This window comes from Delphinapterus leucas, chromosome 2 (genome assembly GCF_059928025.1).
Source record: "Delphinapterus leucas isolate spDelLeu-1000000601 "Yukka" chromosome 2, BTC_Dleu_Yukka2, whole genome shotgun sequence".
In the NCBI taxonomy this organism is placed as follows: Eukaryota; Metazoa; Chordata; class Mammalia; order Artiodactyla; family Monodontidae; genus Delphinapterus; species Delphinapterus leucas.
In genome coordinates this window covers 180,526,264-180,554,262 of record NC_143130.1, presented here as the reverse complement: position 1 = coordinate 180,554,262, position 27,999 = coordinate 180,526,264, and the positions used below count along the sequence as shown (strand labels likewise).

The 27,999-nt window shown below is 66.8% G+C and overlaps 1 protein-coding gene across 6 annotated transcripts; it reads right to left on the bottom strand.

Moving 5' to 3' along the window:
* Positions 1-237: 237 nt before the first annotated feature.
* INF2 (inverted formin 2) lies at positions 238-27,927 on the bottom strand. Of its 6 annotated transcripts, none has more exons than XR_016392289.1 (24): positions 27,771-27,926; positions 16,224-16,623; positions 14,830-14,945; positions 14,604-14,763; positions 14,086-14,119; positions 12,999-13,140; positions 12,186-12,327; positions 11,338-11,976; positions 10,749-10,894; positions 10,612-10,673; positions 9,836-9,938; positions 9,613-9,698; positions 8,976-9,076; positions 8,349-8,419; positions 8,152-8,259; positions 7,767-7,837; positions 6,708-6,828; positions 6,231-6,395; positions 6,046-6,148; positions 5,718-5,858; positions 4,467-5,093; positions 3,985-4,041; positions 2,298-2,385; positions 238-1,271 (listed from the first exon to the last, which is right to left on the bottom strand). XR_016392289.1 is itself a non-coding variant. In XM_089908270.1 (24 exons), the coding sequence occupies exons 2-23, from the start codon at positions 16,612-16,614 to the stop codon at positions 3,986-3,988; spliced, it is 3,480 nt and encodes a 1,159-aa protein (XP_089764396.1). In that variant the 5' UTR covers positions 16,615-16,623; positions 27,771-27,927; the 3' UTR covers positions 238-1,271; position 3,985. The 6 variants fall into 6 exon arrangements, 5 of the variants coding, with proteins under 5 accessions (XP_089764396.1, XP_022431651.2, XP_089764395.1 ...); XM_089908270.1 differs by lacking the exon at positions 2,298-2,385 and having other exon boundaries at positions 4,467-4,807; positions 4,913-5,093; positions 27,771-27,927; XM_022575943.2 differs by lacking the exon at positions 2,298-2,385.
* Between the last annotated feature and the right edge of the window lie 72 nt (positions 27,928-27,999).

Here is a 27,999-nt window from a genome sequence, read left to right as displayed (position 1 = left end):
CCCCTCAGGTCCACCCCTCCCGCTGTCCCCCCCTCCCCTGATCCATCCACCTGTCCACCCATGCACACAGCCACCTATGTGCTAATGTAGCCATACCCCCCTCTACCCATTTACCCACCCTCTCACTCCCCCCCCGTCTGTCCTTCCCTTCCTCCATCTACCCGTCTGTCCATCATCCATCCATCCATCCACCCACCCGCATCATCACAGCCACTGTGATCAAACCACACTCACCCACGGCTTCTGGATACAACATAGTCACGTGCTGGGCAAGCTTTGCTCTTTATTGGCCAAAGTTCCTCCAGTCTCAGCAGCACGCAGCGGGGGATGGGGAGGATGGGGGGTGGGCGAGAGCGCAGTGCGGGCAGGGGGCCCACGGGGTCAGAGACGAGAGGCGGCAGCCCCTCTGGCTAGATCCGTCCGGTCCCCTAGGCCTGGATCCCGGCCTCCCCTCAGCCCAGCCAGGTCTGGAGGTAGGAGCAGCAGCTCGCAGGGCGGGTTGTGCTGTCGATGAGGGGACCAGGTCCTGGCTGTGGCCACAAGGGCAGACCCCTCCCTACCTCAGGGCTGGAGATGCTAGGATGCGTGTCAACTCCATGGGGTCCCCCCTCCTTCTGAGTAGAGGGACGCTGGCCCTCCCATGCACTGTCAGCCTGCCTCTACCCAAAGGCCCTGGGGTCCTCTCACCCACCTACCTATCCCCGACTGGGCCACCACAGAACTGTAGAAACGCATAAACAGTCCCATTTCAGTTAAACACAACTGCTTCCGACCAACTGAGTGGGCTGGGGGGACGAGCTGTGGCACCGGGGCTCCAGTGCCCCCACCCGCCCCGGCTAACCGCAGCTTCAGGGGGAGGGGGTCTGTGAGGGCCTGTCCCCAGAAGCAGCTGGGTGCCGGGTGACAAGCTCAGTGGTGCTGGGCCCGCAGCCACCTAACCCTGCCCCCTGCAGGCTGTGGGCGGGCGCCGTGGTGCATGCGGTGTGGGGTCGGGACTGGGCGTCGGCGTTTAGAAAGCAAACCGCGAGGGGCTGGGGGCATTCAGGCAGGCCAGGAAGGCGCCAGGCGGGCCGGGCCCCAGTGCCCGTTGGGGTCCCAGCCGCAAGCCCCTGCCAGGGCTCCGGGAGACCGCGGCACTGGCTGGGTAAGGCACAGGGTTTTGGTTTCCCGGGGGCCGGTCCCAGCCTGGCCCCGGAGGAGCCCCGCTCGGCAGCACGTCCAGCGGTCCTGCTGTGGGTCCTCTCACTTGGTTCTGGGCCGGGGTCTGAGGCCTGCGGGGAGGGAGAGGAAAGAACTCGGTCAGGAGCGGCCTTGCTGTGGGCGGTGGCAGGGGGCCCACACCGGGTCCCCAGGCTCCTGCTGCCCCGATGCCCCCTGCCCAGTGGGCTGCACCGCGTGTCCCCAGGTCCACTCGGACGGCTCACACAGGAAGCAGGTGCCTGCAAGATGGCTCGTCCACCTGTCCGGACCAGGTTTCACAAAGCACGTCTCATCACCAGGCGGGCGGGGTCTCCCCAGGTCTCACTCCGTCTATACTCACGGGTCCCCACTGTCACCAGCTCTCCCTGGAGGCCCCAGTCACTTCCCCACCGGCCCCTCATGTGGACGCCTCCTGCCGTGTCTTTCTGCAGCTCCATCCTCAGGGCACCGGGCCCTACACCTGTGGCTCCTGCCCCAGGCCGGCCCTGCGCCCACCCAGTGCCCTCCATGCTCTCTAGTCCAGGGGCCCTCGCCTGGCTGTTGCCCCCAGATGCCCTGCGCCCACGGCACCCCGGAGCCAGGCGGCGGCGTGGGGCTCGGGGACCAGAGCTCAAAAGAGATGGGCCAGGAAAACGCCTGGGGCAGGAGCAGAGGATCAGAGTCACCCACACTGTGGCTGCAGGCCCAGGAGGGACAGTCAGGTGGGCCTGGGCCGGGCCGGGGCGGGCAGAGGGAGCGGGGGCGGGGCTGCACCCAGGAAAGGACCAGAGGAGCCGGCAGAGGCGCCCTGACGCCACTCCTCCCACTCTTGCCGTGGCCACGCGAGCACCGCAGCAGAGGACGGGACACACCACCCACGCTCGACACTTGCACGATTGAAGGATGGCACGACAGAACAGAGATGCTGGTGCAAACTGGGAGCCGTCACTCGGAGCATCACCCACCTGCTGCTTACTAATCAGAGTGAAAATACTACTTGTGCAGCGGGGCTCTGCCAGAATCACCACCGTAACACGTCTGGGTCGGCGTCAATGCCACCGACACCGGGACAGACAGGCCCCTGAGCCCCTCCCGCGATGCTCTGGGGGAGGACTCACGTCACGGGTGTAGGATTCCTGCCTTAAACGCAACCTGGACCCAGGTGGGGGACAAACAGGACACCTCCAAAGTGACTTCGTGTCTGCGCTGTTATGCAAGACAAAAGGGGCTGGACGTGTAGTCCTGGGCAGGACTTTGTTTCCAGAAAAGCAAAGCAACGACTATGACAGGTAGACTGGGACCAGGGGTCACCCCGGCCGGGGCTGCGGGTAAAAACAGCTCGGTGTCTGGGTGTGCGGGAGAATGGCCCTGACCTGGGGGCCCCAGGGACAAACCCCGGCACAAAGTATCCTGATGGCTATAAGCAACCCTCACGTCGGTCCGTAAAGCTGCGGGGGGTGGGGGGAGCAATGCAGCAGATGTCAGCAATTCTCCTATGTTTTCCACATTTTTGTAATTTCAGGGTAAAGGATAGGTGCTGTTCATTCGGACCCCCTCACAAATTTCCTGTCGAGTTGAAGTTTTTCTCCAAATAAGAAGTTGGGGAGACAAGGAGGATAGGGGTTCTTCCTCCCGTCCTAACACTGGGATGACAGGGCCCACGAGCCTGCAGACTGGGAGCCCCAGGCCTGGCCGGGGGTGGGGGGGGGGACTGGGGGAGCACAGACCCTGCACCGGGCACAGCAGTCTTTCACCAGACAGTGGCCACACATGGTTGCTGTCCCCGAACGCACGGACTGCACACTCCAATGTCCCCCACACGTAGGGCCAGCAGCTGGGGCTGCAAGGACAAATCCTGGCCCCGAGGGACAGGCGGGTGCCCTCGTGAAAGCAGACAGCCCAGCTCAGAACCCCCCGGGGGGCAACCCCCCACAGCGCAGGGTGAAGGCTGAGCCCCGCAGTGAGGCTGAACTAGGTCACAGCTGCACTGGACCACACCCCTGACCTGGGCTCCGGCACCAGCCCCACCTCACCTCGATGTGCCCAAGCCCCGGACACATCGGGCAGCAGCTGTGTGAGGAACAGAGGGCGCCCCCCCCACAGAGCTCCCACCCAGGTGGGGCTCCGGGGCCCTGCACCAGATCACGGCCCACAGCACAGGCCGGGACGCCATGGGGACCCAGGCCCGTCACTCCGGTTGCAGCTGTGAGCCTCGGCAAAGACCCTGACTGTCCCACCCCATCGCGGGAGAGTCCCAGGAGGTGCCCACAGACCCACCCACTGCCTCCAGGGAGAGGACGCCTGTGCATCCCCACAGGGGCCGGTGGCCTGCCTGTCCCTGGCAGTGGCCTCCAGGGTCTTCCCTGTCCCTCAACGGTCTCCCTGGGGACACGTGTGGCTGGAGCCAGGGCCAGAGGAGGGCCGGGTGCCCTGTGGATAGACTCGGGGGAAGCGAAGCCTGGGGGCCGGGTGTTAGCACGAGGCTCCGGCAGGGCGACCTCAGCCTGGTGGCCGGGCCGAGGGCCACGCCGTCCCCACCCTCCGGGCCCTGGAGCCCTGCTCCCCGAGGGCATCCTGGCTGGCCCTGTCCACCCCGTCGGCCCAGCGGAGGCTCTGAGGCCGCACCTCCCCCAACTAGGCGAAGCACAGCTCCCGCCCTTCTCCGAGAGGGAGGGGAAGCCAGGCAGCGCGGCCCGGGGGACGCTGGCTGGAGGGCTGGGGGAGCTGGGTTAGTGTCCAGGAGGGCCGGGCGCGGGCCCTGCCTCTGCTGCCACCGTTAGTGCTGAGTGCCAGGCTGGTACGTACCTTACTGGATCACACAGAGTCTTTTTGTTTTATTATCGTCAGGGTCAAGGGCAACCTCTGCTTCCAAATAAAAGAAATGCGCTCAACAGCTCGCCCCTCACGAGCGACCCTGAGCTCAGAGCGTGGATGCTGAGCCGGAACACAGTCGCACCCCAGGCCCCTCGCCGTGCCCTGCTGGAGGTGGCCCACGTAAGGCAGGCGTCAGTGGGTTAGAAGTGTGCTGGCTGGGCGGTGCCCCCCAAGGCTGCCCCTTCCCGGAGCAGAGGCGCTGCCACCTCCTCTCTGGCAGGACACGGAGATGCCCCGGGAATCGCCCACACTCGGGGGGGGGGGGTGGCAGCGGCTGGCCGCAAGGGGAGCTCCAGGGCCCTGGCGTGTGACGAATGAGCTCCAATCACACGCCAATGCCCGGAGCCCTGCCGACTCGCCTGCCTGGTACTCCTGCTCGGGGAACAAGGAGGGAGGGGGGAGCCCCAAGTTACCTTCCTGGCTCCTGGAGGGGCGCTTCTTCCTTCGCTTGCCTGTGCCCTTTGACGTCCGGCCCTGGGCCCTGGGGAGGGCGCCAGACCCTGATGAGTCAGTCACGGCATCCTCGGAGAAGGACCTGTCCAGGGAGGTGTCCAGAGCGGAGTCCGGGGCTGTGCGCTCATCTTCGTCTCCGTCCCCGCCACGGCCTGCGGCAGGGAGGCCGGCACCGCGGCCGCGGGCGGCTGCATCCTCTGTGCCCTCGCCTGTGGTGTCAGCCTCGGCCTGGCGGGTGCCCGGAGCGGCCGTGGGTTCCTCGGTGTCTTGGCTCAAACCCGTTGCTTCGGAGGGCTTGTCACTGGAGAAGGTGAGCGGCTTCAGGGCCTGAGTGCCTCCCAGCACCCATGAGGGCTGGGGGCCCAGAGGGTCGTCGGTGGCCAGGACATCACTGGCATCCATGTACCAGGAAGAACGCCTCTCCAGGGACCCAGGACCACCCTTCTCTGATGAGTCTCCAGCGGGCTGGGGGCTGCTGGGGGCGGCATCCGCGAGACCCCAGCCGCGGGGCTCCTTGGCCGCTGCAGCATCGAGACCAGGCTCCGACGTGGGGAGGCTGGTGCCTCCCACAGGATCCCTGGTGGCCGCTGTGGATGGAGCACCCATCAGTGGAGGGCAGGGGCCCCTCAGTGATCCCAATCCCTAGAGCCTGCCCAAGTCGAGTACCACCCACCCTGCAAAGCCCCCTCCCCGGGAAGCTTTTCCTGGTGGCCGAGTGTGGGTTCCCACAGGGCAGGCCCAGGCCTTGATGTCCACGGTCTGTCCACAGTGGGGGAGAGCAGGGGACGCTGGGCCCCGAGACGAGGGCACATCGTCACCCCTGACCCCAGAGTCCCCAAGGAGCCCAAGGCAGCCTTCTCAGGAGTGGAAAGTCCCACCCCAGGGCCTCATGCCTGCCTCCTCCACCACCACAGAGCCCCTCTGAGCCCCAGGGCATCTGTCAGAGGGCCCATTGGCCCGACTCCTCTGCCGGCCTGGGGGCTGGACGGGCGGCCGTCACACCAGCCGGGGAGCCCTCTTGCAGCAGAGACATGCGGAAGCATTGTGGGGGTGAGCTGGCCCTCATCTCAGGGCAGCAAGGGAGAGGAGTGGGCTCTCCTGTGAAATCAAGGAGGGCTGCTTGGAGGAAGGGAGGCGCCGGGCTGCAAGGATGGCATAGCGCGGGGGTGGCGGGAAGCAAGTGGTGACAGGGAGGCGGGGGAGGGTCTCACCAGGTGCCTTGTTCCTCGGGGGGTCTGCGGCCGTGTCCCCTCGGCCACGGGCCGTCTTGCGCAGCTGGAAGCCCTTCCTGATGTCAGCCAGCAAGGCGTCGATGACACACACCTCCTCCTGCTTCCCGCCTCCCTGCCTGACTGAGAAGCCCAGAGACGCGGCTCAGAGGGTCCCTGGAGCCCACCCGGGGAATCGCCCCAGAGGAGGGGATGTAGTGCTGCAAGACTTCCAAGGAAGGAGGAGTGGCCATGGCCCAGGCCTGCCCCGCCCCCCACGCCCTCCCCACCCCACCGTGGCCCGTCCCCGCTGCCCTTGGCGCAGCCTCACCAGGCTTCCCACCCTCGCCCCGCAGCCCGCGGGCCTCGTCTTCCTCCGCCAGCTGCTTCCTCCTCTCAGCCCTGGCCGCCCGCTCCTTCCGGTCCCTGTTCTCCTGCGGGACAGATGCGGCCTGTGAGCCCGGCCCCCCATCACCCCCATTCCGCCCGCCCTACCCGGCAACGGCAGGGGCCCACCTTCAGGGCGCGGATGAAGAGGTCCCGGAAGGCCTTCATGGTGCTGAGCGTGTCCTCCAGGGACAGCTGCTGGGCATCCTCACACAGGTAGGCGGCCAGCTCCAGCTGCTTCTGCCTGATGGCCTGGAACACCCCCTCCACCTCCTGGGAGGCCGTGATGCCGGCCTGGGGGCACAGGGGCAGGGTCATGGCCCTGAGGGGGCCCACGCAGGACACCATCTGCTGTCATAGGGAGATGCCCAGGCTGGAGCCCCAGGGAGGGCGCGGTGGGGCCCATGGCCGCAGGAGGATGGCCACCGGCACAGGCCCTGCAGGCGCTGTGGTCTCTGAGCAGGACCGAGGGTCTGAGCACTGTGGCCGCAGGATCAGGGACCAGGAACAGGGGGCCGCCCTCCCGGAGGGGGGTCTCTCACTCTGGCTCTCTCCTCCCCACGCTCACCTGCCCCCCGCCCAGGGCCCCACCCGCCCAGCACCTGCCTGGAGACGTTGGGAGTACTGCTCCTGAACCTCCGGGATGGAGGAAGACACCTTCCGTTCCATCTCCAGAAGCTTTTTCAGGTTACTGCTGCACTCCGAGTAGATGATCTCAAGGTTTATCCTGAAGGTGCCAGAGGGCCGGTAAGGTCAGGTGACGGCTGGTGTCCAGGCTTGCTGGGACAGCGGGGGACCCCTGGACTGCTCACCCTCAGGGACAGCGGGGACCCCCGGACTGCACACCCTCAGGGACAGCAGGGACCCCCGGACTGCACACCCTCAGGGACAACTGGGACCCCCGGACTGCACACCCTCAGGGACAGCGGGGACCCCCAGACTGCACAGCCTCAGGGACAGTGGGACCCTCGGACTGCACACCCACTGGGACAGTGGGACCCCCGGACTGCACATCCACTGGGACAGTGGGACCCCAGATTGCGCACCCACTGGCTGCCAGAAACACGTCAGAGCTTTCAGGCGGGCTAAGTGGTGTTGGGATGAAGTGCCCACCCTAGAAGGTGCTTCGTCTGTGGCGTTAGGACAGTAACCCCCACGGATCAGCCTGTCCTCTTCGCCTGACCCTCCACAAGGCTCAGCAGCCCCATGGCCAGAGGACCCTCCACGGTGGCGTGGTGCCGGGCAGGGCCTGTGCTGGGAGTGTGGACCCTGCAGGTGGGTGGCCTGGGCTGCCCTCCCAGAGCTGCACCTGGGCTATGTGACCCCATGGACCCGGCCCTGCTTCCCCAGGCCTCAGTTTCCCTCCTTGTACAGTGGGGTGGCATGGCCTCGTCTTGAAGGTTAACCTTGTGAAGAGGGCGTGTTAGACCAGCCCCCGGCGTGACCGTAGCCAGGTCGCTCCCCAACATGCTAGGCCTCGGTTTCTTCCTCTAGGTCACACGGGCACAGGCCACGGTGGACGCGAGGTCTTGCCCAGGGTGAGAGTGTCTATCAGGCAGCGGGGCCTGGGGGGCCGGGGCGGTGCCGCAGCGTGCGACCCAGCCTAGTCCAGCCGCCCCACTGGCTGGGGAGCGGGCGGTGGGGGGTAGGGCAGGAGGTACCTACCCTGCCGCTCGGGAGGGCGGCTCCAGGTCCTGGGGCAGCTGCAGGAGGTCTGGGTGGCTCTCCTCCACCTCCTGCAACACGACGTGTCCGGTGAGACCCGCTGAGGCCACCCTGCAACCCCCCACCCTCGGCAGCTGTGGTTCACGGCCCTCGGAAGCCCTCGGCACCCTGGGCCTCCAAGGCCTTCCCTCGGGCCTGGCCGGATTCTGCTGGTTTTGCTCTCCTTGGGGTCTGGGGAGGGACGGAGGCCAGCTGGAGTGGGTGAGGACTGCGGGGGGTGCAGTGGTGTGAAGGGGAGACCAGGGGCTCAGATGGGAGCCTAGAGGGGCTGCAGGCAGAGCGGGGCGTGGGCGCCATCCTGAAGGCCCCCCAGGCCCGCGGGCACCTCCAGCACGTGGTGCAGCAGCGTGACGCGGCTCTGCTGGGCCTTGGTCTCTGTGAGCTTCAGCAGTGTGCTCATCTTGAAGCCGTCTGCGTCCCCGGTGTGGCTGCCCTGCGAGGGCGGGAAGTGAGCCTCTCGGCCTGGGCCCGGGGCCAGGCGGGGATCAGGGAGCAAGGGCGGGCTGCGTGCTGCCCACTCACGTAGTTGAGGAAGTTCCCGATTTTCAGGATCAGCAGGCAGAAGACGGGCAGCCGGTGGCTGGCGAGCAGGCCTGCAGGATGGCATCCCTTCACTGCCTCCCCGCACCCCACCCCACCCCCGCCTCCCCGCTAGGCTCCAGGGCACGAGGGAGTGGGCAGGGCAGCGGAACCCTGACTGAAAGCAAGCCTGGAGGCTCCGGAAGCAGGAGTGACATGGGCGCTCACTGAGCCTCACGCACCCGGGGGCAGGTGACCACTGCCCGTTCTGGGGGCGAGGACAGAGGGGAACCTCTGCCACCTGCAGCCACCCTGGCTCTCAGTCTGTGGCCAAGACGACAGGGGACATCCCCACCCGGCGTGCGACCCCAGCGGAACCGAGCCACGCCTCGGTGATCAGGCCCGTCCGTGTCCCTGCCCGGTGGCTGGGGACTCCTCGCTCAGGGAAAGCGGTGCGCGTGTGTGTGCGTGTACGTGTGTCGGCGTGGGCACGCGTGAGTGCATGCACGGCTCAGGCTTCAAGACGGGGCGGTGGTCTACAGGGAGGGGAAGGTTGGCACCCCCAGGCACCTCTGCAGCCCGAGGGGCGCCCCCAGGACCTGCCTGCCCCCAGCCAGGTGCCCCACTCACCCTCGCAGGCGGCAAGCAGCAGCTGGGCCTTGGGCCGCACCATGTCCAGCACAGCGGCCGAACCCTCACACAGCAGCATGCACTCGACCCGGAGCTGGTAGCTGGGGCGGCAGAGCGGGAGCTCAGGGCCTGGGGGCCTCCACCCACCTTCCCTGGGCCCGCAGGGTCCTCTCGGCAGAGCTGGTGGGGGGTGGTCCCACGGCCTGGCCCTGTTCAGCACGCAGCTTCCCGGGCCGGGCCCCAAGTGGGATGCAGCAGGCCTGGCGTGGGCCCGGGAAGGGCGCTCTGGACAAGCCCCTGGCTGCCAAAGATGAGGGCAGGCGCTCCCTCGTGGGGCACTCCTCGCTCCTAGAACAGGGGCCTTCCCGGGGGTCACACAGGGGGGCCTGGGCCTGCCTGCTGGAGGCCACACAGCCCTGCCCGCTGCCCACCCCCAATGCCGTCGCCGGCCGGGAGGGAGGCCCCGGCCCACAGGGTCCCCTTGGAGGGCCCCGCGGCTGGGGGCAGCACCAGTGATATCTGGACTGCTCTTCGTGAAACCCTGGGGACGCGTCTACACAGCCCTGCTCTGTTCTCTGGGTCTGGGCCCAGCTCCCACCCATGGGCAGGCCCTCGGGTCCGGGGCTGCCGAGCTCACCAGGGGATATCCAGCAGGAGTAGGTAGAACTGGTCGGCGCTGGCCAGCCTGGCCCGATCCTCTGTGAAGGAGCGCAGGTGTTCAACCTGCAACAGGAGGCCCACGCGTGCTCACCCAGAAGACCTGCGGCGGCTCGCTGAGGTGCCCGCTCACCGGGCACAGCTCTGGGTGGAGCTGCAGGCCCCTTGGGCCCCCCCGACACACACCTCTTGGGTCCACTCACCTCGTGCTTCTCGGGAAGGAGCTTGCGGAGCTGCTTGAGAACCTCCACGTCAAACTTGGTGGTGTCCCCAGCCCGGATCATAGCGGTGACCTCCTCGTTGGAGCTGGAGGGGTGAGAGGACGGGGTGGTCACACGAGGCACCCCACTTGGTCTCCTCGGGACCCTGCCAGCCTGGGACGGCCCTTGGCCCACGACACCTCTGCTGGTCATGCCCGGGTTGCCTCCCACACCTAGGAGGTCGCAGGGGCCAGGGCTGCGGGGCACAGAGAAGGCAAGCCACCTGCCCGGGGTCACACAGTAATGACGCTGGCAGCTGAATAGAATACGCCCCATCTGCCAGAGCACCCTCTTCCTCCTCCTTCCAGGGGGCTGCTCAGGACGCAGGTGGGATGGCTCAGCGGTACCCCGTGAGCTCCCGGGCAGAACACCTGCTGCAGGGAAGGACTCAAGGGCTGGGAGGCTGGGCCACGTCCTCGGCCTGGCTTGGCCACCGCCTGTCTGTGGCTTAAAGGGTCCCCACCACTCTCTGGGTATCATTTTCCCCAGGGAGTCTGGTCTAGTGGTCTCCAGAGCCCCCAGCTGGGGTCCTCTGTGGCTATTACCCGCGCTGTCTCTAGCCCCAGGGATGGGATGTGAACTTCCCAGGGTGGCCTGCAGAGGGCACTGCTGAGCCCAAGATGCGGGGCCGGGTCAGGCCGGGCCTGGGAGTCTGACTGGGGCTTGGCGGGAGGGGCCGGCTCTGCGACACCAGCTGCTCTCAGATCCTCGCAGCTCACCATCTAAACTGCTTCAGGAAGATGTTGAGGTTCAGGCTCTTCTTGGAGTCCAGAAAAGTGATCTGGAAAACATCGTGACCCATCAGTACCTGGAGGGCAGCCACGGAGCCCTGTCTAAGCCCTGGCCCCGTCCCTACCTCCTTGGGCTCCTTCCTGGCTGGGGCCACTGCTTGTTCCTTGGGCTTGGCCACGGGGAAGGAGAAGAGCCGCTCGATGCTGGAGAAGTCAGGCTCCACCACCTCAGCGTCCGGGCTGCTCAGTGACGCCCACATAGAGCTGCGCTCTGCGGGCAAGGGGCCGCCAGTCAGGCTCACACCTACCCCGGGAGTCTGGGGTGCAGGTGGCCCGGGCCTTGGAGGGCTGGCGGGGATGCCCTGCCTGGGGCCCAGCCCAGGGCAAGCATACAGCGGGCACTTAATAAATGCCTGGCAAAGGAAGCCCTCCAGCTGCTGCCATGCCACATATGTGGGTGTGGCTGCACTGGGGGGGGGGGGCGGCTGCATCCAGGCTGGCAGGTGACCTGGCCTCTAGCCAGCCTCGGCCTTGACCTCCTCTGAGCCATCAGCACCCTCAGCCCCTGGGCGGCATCAGAGACACACACTGGCCTGCAGCTGTGCGAGGAGAGGGGCCTCAGAGGTGACCCCTGACCTGCCCCTGCCCCGGCTGCGCCCCATGGCGGCCAAGCCCCTGCCCTCAGAGGGGAGCCGCCTGGGGGCATGGACTCACCTTGGGCCACGCTGGACGGCAGCTTCTGCCAATTCAGCTTCTTCATGCGCAGAGTGGGGGGCTGCACCCGCCGGTGGCTGGGGACCCAGGCGGAGCCCAGGCTGTGGGCCACGGTGATCTCCTCCGTGCCGCCCGCTGCAGGGGGCCCGGAGGTGCCCGGCAGGGGCGGGGGCGGGGGCGGGCACCCCAGGCCTGGGGGTGGAGGCGGGGGGGGTATGGTCCCAGTAGGGCCAGGCAGTGGGGGAGGTGGGGGTGAGGGAAACACAGCCCCCAGGCTCGGCAGGGGCGGGGGTGGAGGAGGTGGGGGGGGCGGGGGCGGGGGACAGGTTGCGGTGCCAGGGAGGGGGGGTGCAGCTGGGGGCGGGGTGGGCTCCAGCTGCTCCGGGGCTGTGGGCTGCGGCGCCATCCTGCCACTCTCGCCCTGGATGCTGGCAACGTGCAGGCCGGCGAGGGCTGCTGCTGGCTGCTGGCCCCCGACACCCACCGTCGGGGCACCGGTGTTTTGGGGGGAGCTGCCCCTTCGACTCTGGCCGAGGTTGACCTGGACACCCTTGTGGGCCTTGTCCAGGGAGTGAGGGCGGGGCCGCCCCTTGATGGACAGGAGCCGCTCGACCATCTCCTCCAGGGTGCACTCCTGGGCTGGGGTGGGAACATCCAGGTCAGGGTAGGGGGCATCCGGAAAGGTGCAGCCCCCTCCCTCGGGCAGGGGCGGGTCAAGGACTGAGGCTGGCCCCCTCCCCCCACAGGCTAAGAACCCAGTGTGCCCACCAGGCTGGGGTCAGGGAGGGGGACGCGGGCAGGGGCTAAGGGCACGGGGCCCCTGCCCACACTCCATCCCACCCACTCACTGTCACTGGCCAGGAGCACGGCCCGGTTCACCAGGCTCTCCAGGGCCTCCCAGAGCAGCTGGCTGGAGCGGAGGGTGGGCTCCAGATGCAAGAGGCCCTGCAGCACAGACAGCAGGTGGGCAGACACCGGGGAGCAGCTCACCTGGGCGGGGTGGGCAAGGAGTACAGGTTACAGCCATCGCCTCCCCAGAAGCGTCCACCCTGTCACCCCTCTATGCCCCACGGGGGCCCTGGTGATGCGCCTGAATCAGGGCTCCCTGATGGGCACGCCGGTGACACCTGGGGTCAGGTCAGCGTGTGGGGGCGGTCCGTGCACTGTGGGATCTGCAGCAGCATCCCTGGTCTCCACCCACTCGAAGCCAGTCGCACGCGTGCTCAGTTATGACAACCCCAGATGTCTCCAGATGTTTCTGGATGCCCCCGGGGACGCTGGCCCCTGGCTGAGAGCTGCTGGGTTCGGTGAAGGGGGCGGCTAAGCTGGACCAGAACCCAGCGCCCTGACTCGCTGGTCCCGAAGTCCCCTCGGTACCCCTCACGGTGGCCGGTGGGCTGGGCCCAGGACAGCGCAGCCAGCCTGTCCTCCTGGGTCCTGTGGCCCTGGCTCTGGCCAGAGACAGCCCAGACCTGGCCCCGGGCAGCGGGCTCCAGCCTCTGCCTCTCTCCAGCCCCCCAGGCCTCTCAGCTCTGGATGTGGCTCCCGCCGGCCCCAGCAGGGCAGGGTATGACCAGGGCAGGACAGGAGGCCCCTTCCAGCCCTGGGCCCACCGGCCCCTCCCCCAGACAGTCCTGGGAGGGGCTGCCTGCCTGGCCCACCTTGTGGAAGAGGGAGGAGAAGACCTCCTGGTGGCTGCTGACGTCGACGCCCCCGAAGACCCGCAGCAGCTCCTCTTCGTCCTCGGCCTTGGCCTCCCTGAAGGCCTCCAGCTGGATGAGCAGGTCCTCGTCCTCCAGGTCTCTGTGGCGGGAGGGTGGGAGGGGGGCGGGCGGGCTCAGCGGGCTGCTCCCCCAGCCTCCCTGCCCCCGACAGGTGCGCACACACCCCTGAGCAGGGCCCGTGGCCTGCAGGTGGCCGCCGTAGCCAGGGGCAGCCGGCCTCTCCGGTCAGCTCCTCGCCCCTCGGGACAGGAAGCGCGAGTTCTCACACTCACAGCGACAGACGGAGGGGCCGTGCCGCGGGGGGCACGGAAGGGGGGGCAGGCCCTCCTCTGGGTGCTGGAGGGCGGCACCAAGGCTGCCCCCGAAGGGTCCCCCCGGCCTCTGCGAGCAGGCGTGGGGCTCTGGCCTGAGCGGGGTGCTGTGCGTTCACCGAGCCCAGCACAGGCCCGTCCTCAGCCTGGGCAACGAACCGCCCCCTCAGCGCCCAGCAGACCTCTGGCGGAGGCCGGCGTAGCACCAGTCGCACCAGCTGGGGCTCCTACTGCTGGGGTCGCCCCCTGCCCACTTCCCTGGGGGTGGAGGCCCCACCCTGGAGAGTGGTCCTGATAAGGCCTGGGATGGGGTTCTCAGCTACACGGGTTTCTAGATGTCCATTTAAATTTGAATTTTAGGTAAACACTGAACGATATTTAGCACAAGTATATCCGTGCGACATGTGGGCCATACTTATACTAACAGAGCGATCTGTTGTCTACCTACGATCCAATTTAACTGGGCGTCCTGTACCGTACCTGGTAACTTAGTTTCTCAGGGCAGCTCCCAAGCCCCTGGGTGGGAAATTCTGCTCAATGGCCTGTCCAGCAGTGCTAGGAATGGCTAGCTGGGTTCTCCCTGGGACCTGGCCCCAGGAGCGGTGGGCCTGCTGGGGCCACTCCAGGAAGCCCCCTCCCTGCCCATCTGGAGGCGCTGCTTGGGACCCAGGGGGAAGGGGGGCCTGGTTCTGGGGAGCGGAGTGGGGACTCACCGCAGCCGCGTCAGAACGTCCAGTAGCTGCAGCCCTGGGAACGGACACGTGCGCTAAGTCCCAGAGGCTGCGGCTCGGGCAGCCCACCCTGGGCCACCCACATCTTTGACACCTGCATCTTCACCCTTTCCCTGGGCTCACTCCTACCACCCAAAGCACCCCGCCCATTCCCTCGGGACACTGGGGATATGGGGCTCTCGGGGAAGACCACACTGGACGCACAGTGGTCCCCAGTAAACGGTCCCTGGCACAGCCAGCAGGGCTGGAACTGAACGCCAGAGGACCCGCCTCTCTCCACTGCCCGGCAGCCTTGCACAGAGAGCCCTCCAGGGCTAATGTCCAGGGGTCCTGAGGCCCTCGGTCCACCGAAGGGAGCAGGTGGGGGCAGGAGGACTCCTGGGCCCACGCAGAGCCTGCCTCTGGGGCCCTGGAGTAGAGGGCACGGGGCGTCTCCCCAGAAGGGGGCAGCGCGGGCTGGGCGGCCAGGGCCCCAGTGGCGGAGGTCCGGGCAGGGTTACCGATGAACTCGCTGCGCAGCTGGGCGCGGGCACGGACGTCCTCGGGGCCCAGGATGATGGCGTTGACCACGCTGAGCAGGGTGGCCACATAGGGCACGTTGTCACTGTCCGAGAGCTCGTTCATGATGACGCTGAAGCGGTACTGCTGGCTGCACACCGTCTGCAGGGTGGACAGGGGTCAGTGTGCCCCCAGGCCCCACCCAGGCGCCAGCCACCCACCGCTCACCTTGTAATGGTCCAGGGCGTCCAGGGTCAGGGCGTGGCCCTCGGGCGAGTAGACACACAGGGCCGCTAGCAGCTCCAGCACCTGCTTCTTGACCATCACGTTGGATGTGTCCAGAGCTGCCAAGGGCAGGGGGCCTCTCAGAGGGGCCCACCGACCCCCAGCCCGGGCTTCTCCTCCTCCCGCCCTTCCCCCACCTGTGCCCACCACCCATCCTGGGCTCCCACACTTTAGCTGCCAAGTGCCCGGCTGGCAGAGGCCAGGGGTGCTCTGTATCAGCCCACCGCCCACATCAGGCACTGGCCTCTCCAGACGCGCTGACCGTACCCGGGGCCACGGGGAGGGGTGTGGAGGCCGGCCCCAGTCACCCGGGGTCGACGCCCGCTGGCCCTCAGGTCTAAGGGGGCCCCTGTGAGCTCCGGGCCCAAGGCCAACATTGGCAGCCCTCCCAGGGCTGAGCCCGTGTTTTCTCCAAACTTAGACCAACTGTGTTTACAGCAGACACAGCCTGCGATGCCTGCTTGTCCCCATGTACCCCTGCCTCCCACTGCATTCCCGGAGCTGGGAGAGTTTTGGGGGTGTCTCTCGGCCAGCCCTGCTGAGACTAAGGCACAAAGGACTCTATAGACAGCAACAGCCGGGCCTGGGCCGGGTGGTCTCTGGTTCGCTCGCCCACACAGGCCCTGCCCGCCCCGGAGCCCCGAGCATCGTGGGAGCAGCACAGCCTGGTAGGCAAAGAGCACGCAGTGACCACTGTCCACCAAGGGCCGCTTGCGGTCTCTCCCAAGGGCTGAGGACTAAGTTGGCTGCAGTCCGGGGAGACTTCCTAAAAGAGGTGACAGTGAGCCAGAACTTGAAGGGCGGGCAGGACTTGGCAGGCACACGAGGGCACAGCAGACTGAGCGGGGAGTGGAGATGGGGGGGACCGGCAGCTGGGGAAGGAGAAGCCCCAGGTGGCCAGAGCAGGGATGGGGGCGGGGAGGGGGGTGGCGGTGGAGGACGATGCCATTGGCAGGGGCCGCAGACCTGAAGGGGTGAGGCCAAGGAGCTCGGAGCCCGGCAGAGTGGAAGCGGGCCCCTCAGGTGGACGTGTGTTTCTGACCCAGGTGACTCCAGCTGCCACGGTGTGGACAGGGGCCTGGAGGCCAGAGACCGGGGAGGGGGCAGGGCCCAAACTAGCACAGGGCTAGGTGGAAAAGCAGGGCAAAGGCACAGAACAGAGGGGGCAACTAGGTGCAGCTGGTAGAGGATCACGGCTCCAAGGTGACCTGGAGGCTTCAGACTTGGGACGATGGGAAACTGGTTCCTCCTCCAGGAAGTCCTCCCTGGCTGCCGGGCCAAGCTCTTTCTTCCTGTGCCCCAGACCTCCCACCGCCTTTCCCAGCCTGGAGCCTCACCCTGGGAGAGCTGGCGCACGTAGGCCTGGTTGCTGAGGATGTACTGGATGCCCTCCTGGGAGTTCATGACGGCACGCACGCAACTGATGCAGGTGAGCTGCAGCAGGGCGTCGGCGATGCGGGCCACGCCGCGGCCCGACAGGCGCGCCAGGGCCTCGAGCAGGAGGTCCAGGCCGCTCTGCTCCAGGAACTGCACCATCCAGCCCCCGTCGCTGCTCTCCAGGCGCTTGCGCAGCCCTGAGTAGTTGACCACGGAGGGCACCTGCAGCAGCCGGATGCACAGCTCGGGCTCAGCGCTCTCCAGGTTGGCCTCCGTGGGGTCCGAGTCCTGAGGCCCCAGCTTCTCCTTCAGCGCTGCCCACTTGCGCTGCGCGCCCTCCTTCACCGACATCTTGCTGAACTGCGGGGCCAGAGGAGAGGGGTGTCAGCCCGGAGCCCGGCCCCAGGCCCGGAGGAGAGCCACAGCCCAGCTTGGCCCCTGGCTGGTCAGTGGAGGCAACGTCCCCTGCTCCAGGCCTCCACCTGCCAACTGGGGACTCACTGCGTTCCTTGTTGATGCCCAGGCCTGCCCGGGGGACACACTACTGGCAAACCCTCATCCCACCAGGGCTGCCACTGCCCACGGGCTTCCCCTGTGCCAGGCTCTGCTTACACCCATCCTGGTCTCCATCATCACAGCAACCAAGGAGGCAGCACCGCTGTCCTCACTGAAGGCGCCAGGACCCCAGAAGGCTACACTGGCAGGAATACCACTGACCCAGCGGTGATCAGGCAGCAAAAATGGGGTCTCCGGGGCTCCCTTACCTGGCCCCCAGGGTGTTTCCCCTGCCCAGTGGGCAGAATCAGATGGGGACAATAGGATGGGCGGGGACAATTCCAGGCCCTGGTCATTTCTAGCCTGCCCACAGCATCGGGAATGTGCCTGCGGAGGGGGGCTGACTCGAGGGTCATGTCCACCGCCCACCCAATTCGGGGCAAGGCCAGGGCCCTGTGGGGAGCAGCCCTGCCAGGCCCCAGTTTCTGTGGGCCTCGCTCTGTCCGTCTGCGTGCAGTGGAAGACCGGCGTCCCCCAGGCCTGTGGCTCTCGGAGACTGACCCAGACGCAGCTGCAGGAGGTATGATCGCAGCCCAGAGAACATCCCCCGGAGGCCGAGGGGTGGCCCAGCCCAGAATGACCCCCAGACGTGCCCTTCCCAAAACGGAACAGCGGGGCAGGTGGGCTGCGCTTGTGTCATCACCACACCCACCGAGGCCCCTCCCTGGGGCCCTGGGCTGCGATGCTGTCCCCAACCACAGACCCTGGGACCGGACCCCAGAGATCAGGGGCAGTCCAGGCTCTTCTGCGACCACGTATGGCTTGGGTCTTATATTTAGCGTGTGAGAAGGGCAGCGTGGAGGGAGGCCTCAGGGGCAGGGCACGGAAACACCACTGTGCCTCATGCCCAGGGCCTGGTGCCAGCACTGCCCACCCCGACCCTCGGCCTCCCACCACCCGGCAGGCGGGCACAGTACGCCCCCACTTCACAGGAGGGGACACGGAGGCAGCACCCAGGGAAACCAGATTACGTGCCCATGGCCCCAGAGATGGAAATGGCAGAGCTGAGGTTGGACCCCGGAGGGCGGCCTGAGGCCCTCGAGATGCTGGATGTCCAGTGCAGCGTCACCCTAAGGGCTGCTGGCCCTGGTAACTTAGAGGGGAGACCCGCGGGGCCACCTGAGGTCACAGGAGACAGGCTGAATGGGGCCAGGAGCCCAGGGGCCTGTCCCCGGCGGAGCTCGTGGCCCCAGTGCTCGCTGCTGTCTCTCTCGGAGGTCCTGCTCCCCCTCCGCCTGGGTGAGGGTCTTGGGCATCCTCGCCCCTCCTCTGTCTGCAGGGGGTCCGCACCAGGAGTCCAGCACCCTCCCCCCACCCTTCATCCTCCCCCTGCCCACCTGCCCTGCGGGACCCATGGGGTCCTTCCAGGAAGCAGCCTGGCCGGGGGGAGAGGGGGCTGACCCCCAAGTGCCCCCGGCTCTGCCGCTCCCAGCAGCCCCTGGCCGAGCCTGTTCCCTCATCTGCGCCAGCGTCGGGCTGCTGGCAGCATCCTGAGGGGTGGGAGGCGAGGGGCCTGTGGGGTGCCCCTCAGCCCTCCCCCAGGGGCCCCCACAGCCTGGGTCCTGTGCTGGGCCAGGTCGGCTGGAGAAGCCAGGGCCCGCCCCGTGACTGCACCCTCCCAGGCCCGGCCGCCTCAGACCCCCAGGCACTCACCCAGATTCTCAGGACCTTCCGGCTGCCTCGGCCCATCGATTCTGGGCCTTGCCACCGGCTGCCCTTCACACTCTCCTGGCTTCTCATCACTGCTGACCACTGAACTGCCCGGTACCAGCCGTGGCCCTGATCCCTCCCAGGCAGCCTCTCAGTGGAGGGGAGGGGGCCGCTCCCACCAGCACCACGGAGAGCACGGCAGACGGACCTCCGCACACACTGCCACCCGCCACGGGTGCTGCCGCTTAAGGAGGACCCAGAACCGACCCTCCCTTCCCGCCCCGCCTCCACTGGCCCGAGTCCCTGGCTGCTTGGCACAGGCTGAGTGGACAGAGCGCGAACTCTCCCAGGCCAGCACTCTGGCCTCCAAGTGTCCTCGCCAGCCAAGAGTCCCAGGGGTCCCTGGATGCAGAGGCAGCCCATGTCACCAGAACCACCCTTCCCGGTGCTGCCCCGTCCTCCCAGTACACACCCAATTCCCGGGCCCACAGGCTTGCTGTCCTGAAAGACCCCCCACACGGGAGCCCTGGGTCTGCGGGAGCGGAAGCAAGGCAGGGGACCAGCCCTGCCCGCCACCCGTCCACGAAGGGTCCTACGCCACGTGCCCTGGCACCGAGCTCTGCCCCAGGCGCCGCGTGGGGCAGCGATGGTGCGCAGGGCTCGGCTGGCCGCGGCCCAGTGAGCACAGGGCATCCAGCTGGGAGAGCAAGCTCAGCTAGTGACCCAGAGGCTTAGGTGGGGAGGCTTCTCTCCCTCCGTGATGCCCACCAGGGTGCCCAACATCATCCAGGGCCGTCAGGCCCTGGGCCAAGGACATCCTCCTAGAAATGTTCCAACTGCTTTTCAGGATAAAGACTGAATACATAAATGGACCACGACCAGACCATATATAAACACGGAACTCTGAGCCACGGCTGCAGCCACCAGCCCGAGACACCCAGCCACCATCACAGGAACCAGCGCAGGAAGCAGCCTGCTCCCTCCGCGCCAGACCTGCAGGAAGTCAGACCTCCATCTCTAGCGACAGCCCAGGAAGCCCTACAACCGCCCTGTGACATCCCCCCACGGCCGGGACTTGATCAGTAACCCATGGCTTCCACTATTTTTGTCCTCGCTTCCAACTGAGGACCAACTGGGTAAAACCGGATGTGCCCCCAGCCATGTGGACGCCCCGCGTCTTATGGGCCGCCCAGCTTCCCAGTCCCGCAGCCCCCGTCATGACCGAGGCCCCCTTTTTCCTGTAAAGAAGCTTTCTGTACACAGAAAATATTTCAACGTATTAACATATATTATATAACACGCATGTAGATGGGTATGTGTATATCTAACATTCTATGTCTGTAGTAACCAGCCAGCAGACAACTCCCTGGCTGCAGCAGCTTGGAATAAACAGCCTTTGCCTGTTCCCGTCCGGGCGGTGGCTGAGCACTTCCAAAGCGAGCACCGGAAGAAGTTAACCTTTACTGCTCTCAGGGGCACAGGCTGTGGGGACGGCCCTTCCTGACAACACCCGGGACGCTGCGTGGGAGGGAGCGTGGTGGAAGGCTGCTGCCTCCTTCCTGGGCTCACCGGCTGTGCGCCCAGGGAAGTTACTCTGCCCCTCTGTTCTCCATCTGTGAAGTGTCTCAGAGGGCTGCAGCGGGTTTCCATGCAGAAGCTGCACCCGGTGGGCAGAGCGAGCGCGCAGGGCTCTCCCGGCTCTTGTCATCCTGTCCGTGGATGCCTGCCTCTCTGCCCTCGGGCCCCGCTCAGCCCTGGCCCACCGCGCAGCCAGTCCAGGTGCCGAGACCTGGCGGGGCCACGGGGACCAACCCAGTGTAGTCTAGTCAGGGCGGGGCCCCAAGCTCAGGAATGTGTTCCCAGTTCTGCGGGGGGTGCCCCCCCCAGATGAAGGGTGTGGCCAGCCTGCCCAGAGCAGGGCCAGCACGGGAATTTGGAATGGCAGACCGATTTATGCAGCCAGCACAGCAGGCTTAAGAAGAGCACGACCACGTGGGGCTCCCAGGGGTTCAAGTTCAAGTGGCTCAGGCCAGCCCCCGTCCCTTGGCAACTGAAGCACCCCCATCTGTCCTCCAAGCAGTCCGCCCCACCCCTGCACAAAAACTACAGGGGCAGTGACCCTTTGCAGAGAGAGACCCTGAGGCTCTGACATTAGTGGGATGTTGCCCGTGGATCCTTAACGTTCACCTTTTTTCTTCCATTAACGTGGAGTTTCCACTTGGACCGGGTCATGCCTTCCCGTTCGGACGGGGACTCCAGAAGGTAGGGTCTCCCTCTGAGCTTTCCCAGGGTCAGCCCAACGATCCGGGTGTCCTGCTCATGGGCACTCGCCCAGCCCACACAGATGCCACTTTGTCAGACACCCATCTGGCTCTCCTCCTGCACCTGGCCAGCCTGACACAGTGATGCTGGCACCTCCGCCTGGGCACCCTCATGCCTGGGCAGCTGTGCACTCTCGGGAAGCCACCGCCCCTGCTTGGCAGTCATCAAACTGAGTGCGTGCGTATGGCGGGGGCAGGGTCAAAGCTGGCCTCCCAGACCTCCCAGACCAGCCCCTGCAGATGGAGAAACTGAGCCAGAGAGGGCGAGCTGGTCCAGGCAGGCACTGGGCACTGAGCTGTGTCCTGGGCACGGCTGCTGGGAGGCCCTGCACGGATCCATCGGACTTTGAGCAGCGTGGTAGGGTGAGGAAGCCCAGACTCGGGGTAAGCACTTGGCACCTTGTGGAGGTGGGTGAGGCCTTCTGTTCCCCAGTCCCTGCAAGGGCTGGCGGAGGAGGCGCTCTGGGGCCGGAGTGGGGGCCAGGGCTAAGGAAGGTGCCGGTGAGGGGGACTGGCTGCCTGAGGCTGGGGAGACAGCTTTGGGGTAGCCCTGCCAGCATCAGCAAACGGGCTGGGGTGCTTCTGGGCCCAGAGCCAGCGAGGGCGGGGGCGGGTGCAGAGAGTCAGCTCGTCTCCCCCCGGGGTGGGCGTAAAACGGCAGGAGGGGGTTCCGGAACTGGACGGCAGGGGCTGCCACACCGTATTTTTAGCTCCTACAAGAACCCAAATTTTCCCACTGCCTGGCAGCTCCTCCTGGAGCTCAGGGGCAGCCCGGGCCCTGCCGGGTAGGAGGGGGAGCTGAGGCTGCCCTGCTGTGACCCCGTTACCCCTCCTTTCCAGAATCTTGGCTCCTGTGTCATCTTCACCAGGCCCCGAGCCCTCAGGGTGCCTCAACTCAACTGTGTGGGTCACCTCCCATGGGCTCATCCCAGGCAGGGGGTCCTGTGCACAGTGGGCCCCCGGGAAGGAACTGCGCGTCCACCCATCGCCTGCCCGTACCCGGGCGTGGAGTGCGCAGGGTCCTCACGGGTCCCTGGCCCGTCTCCCGTCCAAGGAGCCCTCCTGCCCGCCCCACCTGCCGTCTCCAGGATGGGGTGTGAGGCCCCTGCCTCTGGAGCCCTCACTGCATCCAGCAGCGGGACAGAGGGGCCCACTGGGAGGTGGGTGGGCACCAAGACATTCGCGGCAGCACCAAATTAAAACCCAGAGGTGACAACCGGGGTGCCAGGCGCACTGTGTGGGATTCCAGCCACGTGAAATGTGACGTGTCACACGAGACACGTGCCAAACGCTAAGAGATGATGCATCCACGGTGAATATGGTCATTTTCATAATTATAAAGGGACAGAGCAAGCAAAATGGTAGAAGGAGACCAGCAGCATCTCACAGAGGGAGCTGGGCTTCGAGCAGGTCCACCCCCAGCTCGGGTCACCAGGGGTGAAGGGATGGACCTGGGAGCTGGGTCTTCTGTACGGTTAGTTAGTGGAGAAGGGCCGGGGGCCTGGGTGGCCCACCGTGCCCAAGGATCTGGACCAGGTTGGAGTCATGACCGACGTGGCCTGCTAACACCCTCCTTGTTAGGAGCAGAAGCTGGTGGGAGCCACACAGGGAGGGTCCTGGTGCAGGGAACTGACACGGGTGAACAGGAAAAGCCAGCCGGAGCTGGGGCAGGTGGTGCCGCCCTACCCTGGGCTCATTGGGAGGAGGGTCCCCGCAGTGCAGCCCTGAGCTGGGCATTGTGGGTATCTGGGCTTCTGGTAAGGGGCTGGGGGTGATCTGGGAGCCCTATTCCCTGGGGATGAGCCAGCTCGGATGCAGAGAGAGGACAGGAAGGGTGGAGGTACCCACACCAGGAAGCCAAGCTTTTGCTTCCAACTGCCCTGAAGGCTCACAGGAACCGGGTCTGTCCTCGCCTCCTGCTGTCACCTGGTCTCTGGGCCTCGGCCTCCCCAGCTGCACACAAGCAGAGCCAATGGGGGAGCGCCCAGAGGGCCTGGCCACCTCTGCCAGTCTCAGGGCTCTGGTCCAGGTTCTGGGGGATCCCAGGCCGGGAGGGAGGGGACCGGCTCAGGGGCCAACGGTGACAGAGACCACTGCCGCCTTCTGGCGGTCAGTCAGCTCTGACAACGAACACTTGAGGGAAGTGATGGGTGCAGACCTGCGGTCAGGGAGTGAGCAAGGGCGAGGAACTTGGTGGCCCCGTGGGTGGCAAGGCGGCGTCTGGCCACAGCTTCCACCTGCAGGGCTCCGCTGGGCCGCACGCAGACCTCAGGCTCGCCACCAGCGTCCCCTCTGCATGGGTTCTCTCCAAGACCAGACAGAGCTCAGAGCAGCCTCCTCCAGGAAGCCCCGTGTCCCTCCCCCTGGCCCCCTGCTGCCCTCAGGAAAGGCCTCTCCCAGCAGGGAGGAGGACCCTTGGTGTCCAGGGAAGGAAAGGGGTAGGCCAGCTTCAGGCCCTGATCGCCCTGTGATTGTCTAGGCCTCAGGGTCTTGGGGTAGGACATGAAGGCCACCCACTGCCTGCCCCAGGGGGCCCCCACCCACCCCCGCCTGTCCTACGTCCCCATTCCAGGCTGCCTGCCCAGAGTAGGGAGAACAAAGCAGCAGACTGGCAGGGAGGGGCCCAGCCTGCACAGCCTGGCACTGCCAAGGGCTGCAGCCAGAGCCTGGGGGCAGGGGACAGCTCAAGTTCTAGCTGAGACCAGGCTCTGCTGCTGACTGGCCGTGTCCCTTGGGCAACACACAGGACCTGCTGGGCCCTGGATTCTGTCCTCACACAGGGATGAGCATGTTGGTGCCACCTCCCCACCCCAGTCTGCCAACAGATCCACGGATGCCACCTGCAAAGTGGGCCCGTAGCTGCTAGGAAGTGCTGTGCCCCACTGCCTACCAGTCCACTGTGCGCGACGTCGCCTCGGCCAGGCTGCCGTGGCCGACACTGAGCTGGAATGGAGCATGCCTCTTCTCCAGTCCCGCTCAGCATCCCTGGGCCACCCACCCCAGAGCCAGTGCCAGGAGCCCGGCCCTACCGGGTAAGTGGGATCCTGAGCATCAGGCACAAGACGCTGTGTGCTGTTCCTTGCCGGGCACCGAGGGGCCAGGCCCATCCTGGACTTGGTTTTCTCATCTACAAAATGGCCAGAATGTTGTCCAGGGACCGTGGGTTGGCTGGGCCAGTACCGTTTGCACAGGCGCCGGGCCTGGCCAGTAAGGCCCCTCCCAGGCGGCTCCCCTACTCCTCTCGGAGGCGACCTCCTAGGTCCTACCCCTGGGCCCTCGTCCCGGCCGTCCCTCCCATCGCTCTGCCACCTGCCACAGGCGGCCCCGACTGCTCTGCCTCCAGCTGCACAGCCTGGCCCGGCCCCTGCGTCGATAGCCTGGAAACACCAGGCAGGGGCCATGGATGTCCCCAAAGTGGGCAGCATCCGATCTGGGCACACGGGGCTGGCGTTCTCAGGCCACTCACGCCTGTGCACGTGGGGCGGCGGAGCCAGGCCGGGAAGGGGGACGGGCAGCACCCCCTCCCCACCCTGGGGCTGGGTGAAGAGCAGATGTCTGTTTCCCGGCTGCGGTGCGCGGGCGGCAGTGCCGAGCTGTACATACTTGGAGCAAAAATGGGGACACGGGCTCGGGGACATGGATGGTGGGAGAGGCAGGCTGCACACCGAGGCCACATCCCAGGGCCCCAGAGGACCGGGACCAGGCCAGACGGGGAGACTGAGGCCCTCTCACCCAGCTGGGCAGGGCCCATGCTGGCACCCACGCCCACATCCACCAGCACTTGGCGAGGACCAAGGTCAAGCTCAGGAATGGAGAAGCCCCTGCCCCACCAGCTGGGTCTGCGGGGATTGTGTGACGCGTGTGGAGTGGGGGAACCAGCACTGTGTGGCACAGCGGGGGCTGGGGCCGGCCTCTGCTCACACAGCCGAGCGGGGTCTCAGAGGAAACGCAGGGAAACCACGGCCCAGGGCTGTGATGCGGCCAGCGTGGGCCGCGCGGCCCCGCCCCTCGCCCCTGACCCACTGCACCCTCTAGCCGCAGCACTCCCCTTCGATGCTAGGCCTCGGTGGCACCACCTGCAAAACAGGAAGCAGAGACAGCCTCCACCTCCCCAGGCGTGCGCCTCCCACCCATGCAGGGCTTCGCTCAATGGCCCTGGCCAGCCGGGCCTCCAGCAGCGCTGGCCTTGCACCCCTTCCCAGGGAGGCCTCCACCTTCCCGAGCGGGTGGGCCCAGGCACAACCTCCTGGGAGCTGGTGGTCCTCCAGTCTGCCCTCCCCCTCCCTTCCCACTGGGCCCAGCTCACAGGATGGGGGGTGCTGAGGATGCTCTGGCAGGCTGTGAGCAGGGGCCGCTGCCCAGGGCACCCGGGAGGTGCAGCTGGGAAAGCTGCAGCAGGGCAGAGGGCTGTGATGGGGCAGGCCGGGCAGGCGGAAGAAGAAAGCGGCCTTGGCCCTTGCCCTTCTGCTTCAGACAGCTCAGGGAGAGGGGCCTTTTCGTCAGTCACCCACCTGCGACTGCTTCCGCCCCTCCCGCCCCCGGCCACTGCCAGGAGGGTCCACCTCCCTGATGGGCCGGCGGCTCCCAGGCTCCAGGGCAGCTGTCCGTCCGCGTTGGCTGCTCTGCTCTGCACTCACACAGGTGGGTGCCCTGAGGGTGGGCCGGCACCCCCTCCCCGCATTGGGGGCCAGGGGCAGGGGGCGCTGCTTGGCCAGGACAAAGCTCTCCTAACTCCTAGGGCATCAGGCCTGGAACCCAGAGGCTGCTGCACCCATGTGCTTGCTCTTCCTGTGGGAACTGCGGTGGTGATAAGGGGCAGGGGGACAGCCCTGGCCTCCAAGTGCTCCCCAGGGGCCGGCCAGTTCTCCCCTGGCCCCCGGGGCAGCACGTCCCGCACGCCCAGTGTGGTGGATGCCATGCTCCGGCTACCACAGCGGCGAGGGGAGCATGAGCCTGACGCACACAGCAGGGACTTCACAGACATCTCTTGCCAGGAGCACAGCACCGGTTCTGTCCCCGAACCACCCCGTGTCTCAGTCTCCTCTTCCCCGTGAAACAGACAAGAATCCCAAGACCCACCCTTACCCAGGACGGCGTGAGGGTCAGAGATCACAGTGGGAACGCGGCAGGCTGGTTCACTCGGCCCTCCTCTCCTTCATTCATTCAGCCCACAGACCCTCAGACCGTGGGGGGACCTCGCCTCTGGGTTCCTCCTCTGGGTGCCCTCACAAGCCAGGGGCTCGAGCTCACTTCAGGGAAAGCCCCCCCGCCAGGGTCCAGGCCAGGCCAGCTGGTCACACCTGCACCCAGGGCGGCGGCCCATCATCAACCAGTTACCATCCATCCCTCCTGCAGTTCCACAAACCACTAACTTTTCCAACCTGGAAAACAACTGCACTTTGATGAAAGGCAAATGGAATCTATTCAGGGTACAGCTTCCAGGTCCCAAATGTGAGGTGTGTGCAATTAGCTCCGACAGCCTGTCAGCACCTCCACAAAGCGGGGGCCCCCACCCGACGGTTAACTCTTTGCCGCCAAGGAGCGGAGCCTCAAAGGACTTGAGGCCTGGATGGGTCACGGGAGGGGCAGCCCTACCTGGTCACCTGGGTTCACGCCCCCGGCAGTGCCCCCTCCGCCTGCCCACCCGCCCCGATGACCTGTCAGCCCCGAGCTGGGGGCCGGGAACTCTTGTGGAAGAGACGGGAGGGTGGGCCTGGGCAGTGGTCGGGACGGGCCTACCGCTCCAACCTGGCCCTTTGAGCAGAAAGTTGATGCCGGTGTGGAGAGGAGTGGGGACAGTGTGAAGTCTCAGACTCCAGACCTGGAATCAGACGCCCACCCACAGCTGCCACAAGAGGGCTGCAGCGAGCACTACCCAAAGCCCGCCACCCTGGGAAGCACCATGACGGGGTCTGGGGCTTTGTTCTGGGTCCCCAACTCCCTCACCGCTGGGCGACAGAGGAGGTTCACGCCTGAGCAACTGTCCCCACCCTTCAGGGTGCAGGTGGGGAGACTGAGGCCCAGAGAAGGCTGGAGTCCTGGTCGGTTCTCACTGCCAGAGGGAGAAGGGGGCAGGGCTGGTGGGGAGGGGACTTCCCAACTCCAGCTCCTTCATGGGTGTGCCTGATCTCTGGCCTTGTTCCTGATTCCCAGCTGGGGCAGGGTCATGGCCACCTTAGGTGCTCTGACTCCTGGTGTGTGTGTCCAGCTGGGGTGGGGCACTAAAGCTGCGGTCACAACTGAGGCTGGCCACCATGCAGCCTGGGGCCCTGGGTCACAGAGGCTCAAGAGGCCAGACAGACAAGTCTCCCTGCGTGTCTCCCCAGGAGCAGCCAGTGTTGGTGGAAGCACGGATTCCCTCCTGAGGCTACGGTCACTCCCGGGTTCCTCCCCAGGAAAGGGGCCCAGGAGTGGGACCGGAGCAGCACAGGGCCAACTACCAGCCCCATTCTGGAGGAACCCGGAGTAGTGACGGGGGCTCGCTCCCCCAAGGCCTGCCTGTGGGGGTGCCAGGGCCCCGTGTGCGCCCACCTGCATGCAGGCGGCTACAGACCCAGCAGCCCAGGCGGGGCCGCAGGCCGCCGCATGCCTTGCGGTGCCACTTGAAGTTGAACTTTATTCCCAACTGTGTCTGATTCATGGTCAGGATGTAGCAGCCGCGAGGCGGGTAAATTCTGCCGGCACCGGACAGGGCAGAGGCCCGGCCAACCCTCGGCCCCACCACTCGAGGGCAGCGCGCGCTCGGGCGGCGTCTCCGCACCGGGGCCGGCAGTCCGGGGTGGGGCGCGAACCGTCGGGGCCGGGGCGCCGCAGGGTCCCCGCCTGGGAACCGGGATCCCGCCGCCCTGGGCGCGGGGCTGCTGGGCGCCACCCCGGGCGCACACGCCGCTCCCCCAACCCCACTCCCCGACCCCAAGCGCCTCCATGGCCCGGACTCAGTTTCCCCGCGGCTCCTGGCCGGCCCAGAGGTAGCCGACTTACCGGGAGGGGACGGCGGCGGAGGGCGGGTATATCAGGCCAGCGCTCGGTCCGCGTCGGGTCAGGAGCCGCGGACTGCCGGCCCACTGCGGGGCTCCGCACAGCTAGGGCTCCGGCTCCGCTGGGCGCGCGGGAGGAAGAAGAGGCACCGCCCAGCCCCGCCCGCCGGCGGCCACGTGGGGAGCGGGCGTCGGCCGGGGCGGAGTCTGCGGGGGGGGGGCGCCGGGAGAGG

Bases quoted from the DNA above. Each gene is read 5' to 3' on its own strand.
- INF2 (XM_022575943.2), bottom strand. From the start codon at position 16,614: ATGTCGGTGAAGGAGGGCGCGCAGCGCAAGTGGGCAGCGCTGAAGGAG. The intron at 9,939-10,611 runs GTGAGCTGCGAG...TCACCCCTCCAG, and splicing joins TTCCTGAAGCAGTTTAGATG to CTCCAACGAGGAGGTCACCG. The intron at 9,077-9,612 runs GTGAGCTCGGCA...CTGCCGCCCCAG, and splicing joins CTCCTGCTGGATATCCCCTG to CTACCAGCTCCGGGTCGAGT.